This window comes from Manis pentadactyla, chromosome Y (genome assembly GCF_030020395.1).
Source record: "Manis pentadactyla isolate mManPen7 chromosome Y, mManPen7.hap1, whole genome shotgun sequence".
Lineage (NCBI taxonomy): Eukaryota > Metazoa > Chordata > Mammalia > Pholidota > Manidae > Manis > Manis pentadactyla.
Window position 1 is genome coordinate 1,321,435 of NC_080039.1, and position 10,843 is coordinate 1,332,277.

Genomic DNA, 10,843 nt, shown 5'->3' on the forward strand with positions numbered 1-10,843 from the left:
CAGAAATCCAGTGTTCTGTCTTAAGATTTTTTTAAAATTTATGTTTCTTTTTTAATTGAAATTGCTTTAAGGTGGCGTTTTCATCAAGATTTCCAAGTTTATTACCATGGAGTTTATCCATAGCATTCTCTTATAATCTGTGGTCATATCATTTTTTTTCATGACTAATGTATATTTTTGCCTCCTGGCTCATTTTTCATCTTTGCCTGTATTGTTTTTTTTTTATTGTTTGGATTTTTTCTCCCAGGAGTCTACTCTTGGTTTTACCTAAAAGGTTTTATTCTGATTTTCATTTCCTAGTTCTTTAATTCAGCTTTTCTCTTTATTAGTGCCTTCCTTTGGTGAATATAAGTGATGACTACAAATTATAGACCTCTTTGCTGATCCTCATACATAGATATTTGTTTGCAAGTAGACATAGTAGTTGAATGAAGTCACATGGAAGAGCTGTCAACCGATGAGCTTGAGTAACAGTTTTTTCAGCTTTTAGTTATCTTTGTTATTTGGTTATCCAAATATAATGGAATATATATTACTGCAAATAATGTGCTTAGTGGCCTACAAGTTCACCTCTCCCTAATATCCCAGCAGTACCCATTTCAAAACCCACCAACTTATTTGAAGATATAATTAAGAAAAGTATTTCCTTCTTACATTTAATTTACTTGCAGTTTTATTGTATTTTATACCTTTGATAGTTAAGATTAATACTTAAACACAAACGTTTTGCTATAGCCTAAGCATTCATTTGTAGAGGATTTTTAGCAATAGTTTAAAAGTAACCTAAAGTTGCCTATTGGTTGTGGATTTTTTAATATATTAATTGAAGATAATACACACAGAAGGAATTTAGTGTCTGCTGCTCAGATGTCTTAAAATGAAGTACGTGGCTTTGTTAGCTTTGAGTGCTACCTGCTGGCTGAGGACAGGGACATGATGATGCCCTCTTGAGGCTATTAGGACACTGGTAAAATGATTTGGCGACTTAGATACTTAACATTCCAATTAAACAGGCAGCCATCCAATTTGTGCAAACCAACCCCAAACCAAACTTCCTATAATATAAAATGACTTTTTTTTTCTGTTTCCCAAATTACTCTTTAGTTGTCTCAAGTATCCATTTCACTTCTGTAGGTACCATATGGACTGTGGACTCCCCTGTGTAATTCTGGTGATGCTATCACAGGATTTCTCAATCATGCCCCTTTTCAGATTTGGGGCCAGATGATTACTTGTTGTGGGGAGCTGTCATTTGCATTGTAGGATTTTTTTTTATACCTGGCCTCTACCCATTAGCTACTAGGAACATTCCTCAGTTGTGACAACCAAAAATGCCCCTGGGCCACAACATCTCCCCTGGTTGAGAATCAATATATTATCATAAATCCTTATAATCTGGCAGTTTCTGACCTGATGTTAACAGCCCTAAATTCAAATGCCATCCATTGTGGTCACAGACAGATAATACTATAAACAGTTTATCAAATAAAAAGGTACCCAAAGTTCATCTACAAATTAAGGGAATATTGGGGAGAAAATAAGGTACAAAAATTTCAGAACCACTATTCTGTTTTATTTGTGTTTTGTTTTCCTCAATAAGCAGAGGTGTTATAGCTTTATCTCTTGCAGCCTTTTGTAACTAACCTCTTACAGTCAATAAGGTATAACATAATGAATTTCAGATGAGAGGATCACCATAGTTTATTGAAGTTCAAACTCTGGTTGTTAATTAATAAGGTTTCTACAAAATAAGTAACTAGTAAAAAGCAGGAAAGAAACTTTTTTAACCTATTGAAAATAAATTTAAGTGACAGCACACTAACTTATATTGACATACTACTTTATACTTTACAAGATGGTATTACACTTCAGTGTAGTTTTCCAAGATAAAAGGCTGCCAGGTAAGTTGCTTATATATAACCTAGTTATGGACATGAACCTCGATCTCCTGACTAAACTAATTTTTTTTCACTCTGCTATCGTGCCTTTACAACATACATGTTGTCAGTAAATTCTGCTTCAGAAAAATTTACATTAACCTTAGTGTGGGAAGACTAAAGATGGTTCTGAACAGAATCCAGAAAAATAATGAGTTTCATGTGTGGGCCTCTTTATCTGAAAAGAAAGATTGTATTATTTATATCTATTGGCCTAGTGTGAAAATTAAACTTATCCGTAGGATTGATTTGTTGTTAATCAAGAAAAAAAATGTTACTTTTAGCAGGAGCTATGATATGTGAGCAAATGAGGTTTTCATCATCCATTTCCAAAGTAAAATGGGCCTACTAACAATATTATGATTATAAAATCCATGTTAATTTTGGTGAATAGAAAATGAGGCAAGATAAATTGGTTTAAAATGTTGATGTTTGTTTTCTTTTTAATGTAGCTTTAAATTTTCTTTTTAACTTTTTAAAATATGTACCATGTTTTTTAATAAGGTTTTTTAAAAAGTAAAATAAAAATTTGCTTACTGGCATAGAACAGGATGACTTTAATAACTTGATATTTTACAAATCTGAACTTCCCAGTCATTTTTTACCAGCTCCCATTTATTTTAACAGTTCATATAAAGTGAGTATTCTACCATGGAATTTTACAAGAGGTGGTGATGGGCAACATTGGGCTTAAGAAAGTATGATACAGTTTTGTTAAAATTTCATCACAATTACTCTAATTAATTTAAATCCTGAATTTGAACTAAGTTGTTTGATTATTAATTTATAATGAAGGTGATTTATATGAAAATGTTTTATACTTTAAATACAAAATTGATAGCACATCATGTATAGCTTTAGCCTGTACATCTAGTGATGATATCTGCTTTTGAAATTGCAGTTTGCTGAAAATTCTGAAACTACGAACTCAACCATCTCCAAAGAGGCCAGCACCCAGTTCTCATCTTCTACGACCAGCCAAGGCTATGTTTTACCAGAAGGCAAAATCATGCCAAACACCATTTTTGTTGGTGGAATCGATGTTAGGGTATTGTATCCGTATTTCATTTGTTTTAAAAAATACATTGTGAATAATGGGATTTTGGACCTATTGAAAACATAGGTTTTTTTGTACTCATGCAAGTTTGGAATTGGTTTTATGTTAACCAATAGGGACTAAAACTGTCTTTGACAAAGAGCTACAGGTAGTTAGGGGATACTTGAGGGAGATACTTCCACAACATTAAGTCTTCTTTATAGTATAATAAAAGTTTTTGAATGCTAAGTTTTTACTCTTGAAGTCAAATTCTTCTCTATAGATGGATGAAACCAAAATTAGAAGTTTCTCTGCTAGATATGGTTCAATAAAAGAAGTGAAGATAATCATGGATCAAACTGGTGTACCCAAAGGGTAAGTTAAAACATGCTCAGTATAAATTATAAAAAGTGTGTTATGGCATCTATAGAGTATCAGAGTAGACTTCAAAACTGATATTCTTACATTTGTATAAATGAATTCTGGTGCTTTGTCAGGTTCCTTTATGTAGAGGATAAAAGTTTGTTGCCAGCTCTTCTATTTAACAATTTCCTTGATGTTTGTATTTAAATATTTCCTGTCTTCATTTATTGCACATAAGTGGGTTAGTCAGTTTTATCAATTGTTTTCTTCACACATTTCACAGTATTTAAAATTTTAACCATCTTGATGTAGGTAATAAATTCAGGGTCTTAGATACGAATTTTCTGTTACTGAATGAGGTTTCCATGCTACCTTACTTCTGACATAGATCAGGGTAAGAAAACAAAAAAAAATGTGGTAAGATTTATGCTGGATACATTATGTACATTTTTAAAATACTTATCTCAGTATATGCTTTATCCTTTATCATGATTCTGTCAATTATCTCACTGACTACTAGAAATTTTAGGTCATACTTACAGCAGTGATTTTATACTTATCTGCCCTTTAGCTATGGATTTGTTTCGTTTTATAATGACGTGGATGTCCAGAAGATAGTAGAAGTAAGTAATCTTATGGGAAAATCTCTTAATTACCTTATGTTTAATTAAGTTTAGGTTAGATTTGTTTAGTATTGTTTCAGTCCTGAATTCTTGTATGGAGTATTATAAATATATATACTTCATGTTTGAAATCCCAAACTTAATCTTACATAGCTTGTCAGAAATGATTTTTTATTGGGCATATCTGGCTTCATGAACTAGAGGCAGGACTGGATGGATAGCATGTAAAAGTTTTTTATCAAGTTCATGACACCTCTGAACACTTTGACTAGAGTAGTGAGGGTAGATAAGATAGCTTCATGCAGATAGATTTTTATTTGGTGTGGTCGCAGTCTGATCTCTGACTGTGGGAATCTTAGAGGACTAGGTTACCAAAGTTTTAGAAGTAAAGGCTTCAAAACTGATCTGGTTTTGCTGCTGTTTTTATTTTCAGTCACAGATAAGTTTCCATGGTAAAAAGCTGAAACTGGGCCCTGCAATCAGGAAACAAAATTTCTGTGAGTAAAGAAAGGAATTGATGTTGACAGATGCATAGCTTTTCAGAGAAGTGAAAATAGGTTTTTTTTTCTTTTTATCCTTTGAAAAGGTGCTTATCATGTGCATCCATGTCCTTTGGTTTTTAATACACCACCACCACCACACTTTCAGTGTCTCTGGAGCAGTCACAACCCTGTAGGTTACATGCAGCCTCCAACCATGATGCATCCTATAACTCTGTATGTGCAGGTGAGAATTCTCTACAGTCCTGGCTTTTTATTATAGTTTTGGAGATCTTATAGATGGGGCCTTTTAAAAGTAAGCCTGTCTTATTTCTGACTTCTGTGGGATTATATCCATGATTTCTATAATAAGTGATATATATATATATATATATATATATATATATATATGTCCCTGTTTGAATACTTGGAGTGATGGAAACTTACTACATTTAGTTTTTAGCAACCTGTTATTCTTAGTGTTACTCCTTATACTAAGCTAAAACTTGCTTCCATATACTTGGTAAACTTTTATCTTAGAACTTACCCCTATGGCCACATAGTAAATATTTCTTCTTTTTTGCCTGTTGTGACAACTCCTTAAATATTTGAAGGCAGTTTTCCTTATGCGTGGTTTATTCTTTGTTATGGTTAGCAGTTCCCATTATTCTTTATGTTAGCAATGATTTTTAGATGCCTCCTCATACAGAGTGCTGGCATCCAGATGTATTCTGGTTCTAGAAATAATAGGTTCCTGATGACTTAACTGTATTTTTAAGTCCTGTGAGTTTCTGGCATATAATTTATCTGGTCCTGGTTACTTTAATATTTGAAGTGGGATTTGGAGTATTTAATATCTGCTACTGATGATAACACTTGGTTCATTTTACTTTCTTCAGTTCAAAAGATGTTTGGAAGAAAAGAAAGACAAGATAATGTGAAATAGGTCTACATTGCCTTTCATTTGTTTACATTTTCCATCAACCAGAAGTATAGGATGGTACATATTTTATTTTTCCTGTTCTAAGCATGTCTAGAAGAAAACTCCTGTTTGCTCCTAGTACTTACTGTGAGCTATTACCTCTTCTGGCTGTACTCATGTATGCTACTATGGTAGATGTTTTGATTAAGTAAATATTTATTGAAAGATACAATACATAGTCTCATTTCCAATTTTGGGTTATGCACTACCCTTAACATTTAGAAGCAAAATACAGAAGGAGCCATAAAATCTATAGAAGGACTACAGATGGATTACACCTGACCCCAATAATATTGTCAAATAATAACAAACTGCCTAAAAGTGTTTATACAAAAAAGTAGCAGGTGTGTCAATATAACTTTAACATGGAAATCTGTCCGAATAGAGCCTTATCACCAGTGTAAGAGAGAACTTTTAATTGGAGGTAAACAAGATAAACTTAGGTTGGCAAAATCAGTCACTTCCCTCATTTATATCTTTCTCCTCCCTACCCAAAAAGCTAACATTCAACAGAGAATGCTTTTTTCTTCATGAAGCCAGTCACTCAAATAGAATCCTGCATGGTATACAGAAAAATAATGAAGATTTATTTTATATTTTTGTTACATTAGGAATAATATTTCTTCCTCCTAGTTTTTAAAAATTTACCTTGATAAAATATTCTTTATGTAAATTTTATTTTCAGGCATATCCTTATCCAAGTTCACCAGTTCAGGTCATCACTGGTTATCAGCTGCCTGTATATAATTATCAGGTAATTTAAGAAGGAACAAAATGATTTACTTTGGAATATTAGTGAAGCCTTTATCTATGTAAATTTCCCCAGTAGATTGTTATTTAAACTAGTTGAGTAGGCTTACATACAAGAAAAAATAAGAATTTGTCTAGAATTATGGGCTGTATTACTTAAGAATAAGGGAATGATATTTTGACAGGAATATACTTAGCAAGTTTTCTTCTGTACTGTCAAGATTTGGTGTCCTCTCCTATAGTTCCACATGTCTTCCTCCATCCTTGTTGTCAATTAGCTGAAATAATCCAAGCTGAATATAAATTTGTATCAAATACAACTGGAATTCAATGCTCTGAGATTGGATTGAGCATTGAATTCCAGTTGTATTTGATAATGTTTATATTATCTGGCTACCAAGATAGTAGTTCTCTGAATTTCTGCCCATGGAGAGGAACCTATTTATGACCCAGGACCCATATCTATGGTAATAGGTTCAAAGAACTGCTATCTCTGAGTTTTCCTGAAAGCCAGCTACAGAAAACTGAGGAAAAGGTGAGTTTTATATATGAAAATAACAATAAAACCCTCAGGTACTATAAACATAAAGTACATCTTACTTCCATTCTTTTTCTTTTATTGTAACAAGTTCAAGGAGCCAGCATGACAAGTAAATACCTCAAAACTGTCTCCTCTCTGTGTGAAAATATATAAGAATATATAAATAATGGTTACTTCCTTTTTTTTTAAAGATGCCACCACAGTGGTCTGATGGGGAACACAATAGTTATGTTATTCCTCCTCTGGTAAGTTGAATTAACCAAACATGTACTTCCCTATTCATTATTTTAATATTTTATTGTTTGACTTATATATCTTGACCTTTAGTCATATGTAATCCTAGAAATGTTTTTAAATACCCTTTTACATTATGTGTTAGGTTTTCTTAATTTCTTGTCAATGCAAGTATATACTCCTGTGGTTGGAACTGGGCTGTTTCTCATTATTTTAGTGTGCGTAAATGATGGCTACTCTCCATACAACATTACTCATGCGCTTGTTGATACATTGCATAATCCAAGAAAGGTAGTATTAATACCTATGCTAATTCTAATCTTAGGAATCTAGAATTGGTATTGTATCTGCCTCTTGGTTTCACACATAAAAAATCTGTTGAAGAGAAATAAAGAAATACTTTGCTACTAATAGCTATTGTATAAGAACAGGATAATAACAAAAGAGGGTGCTAACTCTTAAAACACTTGAGCCTTTGTTGCCTTCTGTCTTTCATCAAGACTGGATCGTAGAAGGATGTAATACGAGTTAAAATTCTTAGGCACTGGGAAATTCCTATTGCCTTGCTACATGTTGGAGTTTACTTTTCTTTGACTCCTTCTAATTCTAATCATGTTGAAGGTTAGAAAACATTTTAAAATAAAAGATTGCTTTACTGCCTTTCAACTAAGTCCACACTGATACTTTCAGTATCAGCTCAACATTTTGAAAAATAGATTGTTTAGAAATGTATCTAATGAATATCTCTTTACTCACACTTTTATCTTAAATGTAGACTTATACAGCTGTTAACTACTACCACTGTAATGAAGTTGACCCAGGAGCTGAAATTTTGACAAGTGAATGCTCCATTCGTGAAGCAACTGCATCCTCTGGAAATGGCCCACAAAAGGCAAACATCTCATTTTACTTACTAATATTTATAGCCTCATATTTTTTTCAAGTTTTAATAATGGCTCTTTATGAAGCAAGCATGTTTGCCCAAATTTAAATATGGAAGCCATAAATTACAGAGCTTAACAGTTGATATTTCAGCAATTTATGTAAAAGTTGATGAAATCTCAGTACCTTGAAACTTTCATTGTATACATATAGTTTCTGATTCAGTAATCTTACCCTTTTCCAATGTCCTTCCATTCAGAAATATTTCCATTTTCATTTTTTAACCATACTTTCATAAATACTGCATTAACATGATTTGGTAAGATGCAATAGGCAGGTTTCCTTAGGAATCCTACTCCACAAAAGTATGAATTATATCTGCCTTGTCTTTTACCAATTCAAACAATTACAAGCTAAATTATAATACATAATTATGGTATTCTTATAACATTTGGTGGCTCTTAAGAGTGGTGGAGTCCTTAGTAATAACTGAAGTACTGAAATAGGCAGAGTTGTTTCTCTATTATCTTTAGATCAGATTCCTATAATAATGCTGTCACTCTTGAATTCTATTTTGAATGAGTGGGAATGTAGAAGTAGTTGATAAGATGGGGAAATCACAACATAATGTTGAAGATTCCCATTGCAGTGTGTGAACTTCATCCATTTGTTTCTCGGGGGGGGAAATGCTGTGAACTATGAACTATAGGATGTTCAGAACTACTGAACAATTCCCTGATTTGAAACATGAATTAAAATTTGAAAAAATATTAAAATAGTGTACAGAGGTTTTATCCTGGATATTTTTTCTTGAAATGCTGAAGTTCATTGTTTCTTACCTAAGAGGAAAAATTAAAGAACTGAAGGAAATATATTTTGGGGTTTTACTAAATTGAGCTTTTTCAACCAGTGCTCTTATCACTAAGACTAAGATTGCACACTGTTTCTTAAGTATCAAAGAGAAGTTACATATGAAGTGACATATGGTAAGAATTATGAATTACATAAGAATTCTTTAGCAAGAAGTGTGTGCATTCAATAATCTATTTAAAAATGTTTAAGAGTAAATGGAATAATCTTTAGATTACTGAAAACTTCTGTTTCAGAAATCTGTGGACCGAAGCATACAGACGGTGGTATCTTGTCTATGTAATCCATAGAACAGACTGGGAAACTCACTTGTTACTCAAGATGACTACTTCAAGATATGAAAGGAATAGTATACATGATAAAATGCACATTTGTCAGCTATGAATCATCTTTTTTCCTATAGTATATTTAGCTTGAGTTCATGTAGAGCATTTAATTGAACTCTTGGCATTTGACTGTAACCCAGTAAACCATTGTGAGAGAGTTTTGCCTGGCAGCATATTTTATATTGCTCAAACTTCGATACAGTAGAGTTTGTCTGTCCTTGGGAAAGAGACCTTTAGCAGAAGCTGACAATTGAAAAGGTTCCTGAAAGAGGAGAGTTGGAAGAGAATATTAGCTTGACCAAATACAAAAATAAAATTTTAGATGACAGAAAGCAGAACTTAAGAGTACATGGATATTGGACTAAAGAGAAGAAAAGAAATTGATCACTCAAATGACATACCTGAACAATGCTGGGAGAGAAGAGATTATGTGAAACAGTAAAAAGAGCTGAGTAGAAAGAAATGGAAGATGATTCAGAGTTGGTAAAATGGAAGAGAATGTGGGTGTTTGAATTTAAGTTCTGCTTTCTGGTCCTGGTTCTATCACCTCAGACAAATCACTCAAATCTTACTAGGACTCCAGTTTTTACAAGTCTAAGATGAGGAAACATAGGACTAAAGATTTTTAAGATCCCTTAGTTCTGAGGCTGTAAATATGGAAAGGAACTGACTGGACTCTCCATGGGGAGAACAGGATTTAAAAAATTTTTTATAACAGGTTTATTGATACAAAATTCACATACTATACAGTTCACCCATTTAGAATGCACAATTCAATACTTTTAGTATATTCACACAGAGTTGTATGGGTCACAATCAATTTTAGAATATTTAAACACCCCCCAAAATAAATCCCCTACCCATTTTCAGTCACTCTACATTTTCCCCACAACTCATCTATCACACCTACTTTCTTTAGAGGAATTCCCTATTCTGGTTATTTCCTATAAATAGAATAATACAAAATGTGGCCTTTTATGACTGAGTTCTTTCACTGGTATTATGTTTTCAAGGTTCATCTATGTTAGAGCATGTTTCACTACTTCATTTCCTTTTCCTTATGGATATACCACATTTTGTTTATCCATTCTTCACTTGATAGACTTTTGGGTTGTTTATTTTTTGCCTCTGATGAGTAATGCTGTTAACGTTTTGAGGAACTGACTGAAGTTTTCCAAAATGACAGCACCATTTTTGATTCAAAGAGAAATTTTCAACCATTGCTGGGTGTCTTAAAGGAGAATAGCTTTTTTCCGTCAATGAATTTACATAGGATGAAGCTTACAGCCTTTTTAAAGGCAGTGTAAGGATTTTATAAATGCATAAGGGGAGAGCTGTTAACAGGATCAAGTCCTCAACCATCTTCACAACAGAGAGCATAAACTTACTCACTTAAAGTTGACATTTGTTCTTGGCTGTTTCATCCTGTATAGACAGTACAATTTAAAATGAAAGAACTGGGGCTATATGACAGCTTACCTTGCCCAAAGTTTTCAAGGTTAAATAGACAGTACTTAAATTATACAGTCTTTGAACTTGAGTTTTCACCTGGTATTAGACAAAAGTCTCCCTTTACACCTTCCACAATTTTCTGCTTCTTTGGGCTATGAGTCAAAAGTTGGTAGTTTGCAGATGTCTGGCATCTAGACCTATTTTGATAAGCTAAACGTTGTTTTCATTGAAATTGAATGCAATGAGGCAGGATATACATAGTAAATTCTACTCTGTTGTCCTAATTCCAGCTCCTTCAAAATCTTTGATATCTTTACCTGACCTCTGAAGGTATTTGAGTTTGTGACCAATTTTCTGGGCTTTAACTC

General features: G+C 33.0%; 1 protein-coding gene across 1 annotated transcript; it reads left to right on the forward strand.

Annotated features, from left to right (window-relative positions):
* Window positions 1-2,946: 2,946 nt before the first annotated feature.
* LOC130682084 (deleted in azoospermia-like) lies at window positions 2,947-8,987 on the forward strand. Its single transcript, XM_057496213.1, has 9 exons — window positions 2,947-2,985; window positions 3,257-3,348; window positions 3,908-3,959; window positions 4,393-4,456; window positions 4,546-4,685; window positions 6,106-6,174; window positions 6,903-6,956; window positions 7,721-7,837; window positions 8,934-8,987. Exons 1-9 carry the CDS (start codon window positions 2,947-2,949, stop codon window positions 8,985-8,987), a joined length of 681 nt encoding a protein of 226 aa, XP_057352196.1.
* Window positions 8,988-10,843: the final 1,856 nt, after the last annotated feature.

Excerpts from the sequence above, each read along its gene's own strand:
- LOC130682084 (XM_057496213.1), top strand. The coding sequence starts at position 2,947 with ATGCCAAACACCATTTTTGTTGGTGGAATCGATGTTAGG. Across the intron at positions 3,349-3,907 it reads CAAACTGGTGTACCCAAAGG|CTATGGATTTGTTTCGTTTT; the intron begins GTAAGTTAAAAC and ends TCTGCCCTTTAG. Across the intron at positions 7,838-8,933 it reads CTGGAAATGGCCCACAAAAG|AAATCTGTGGACCGAAGCAT; the intron begins GCAAACATCTCA and ends CTTCTGTTTCAG.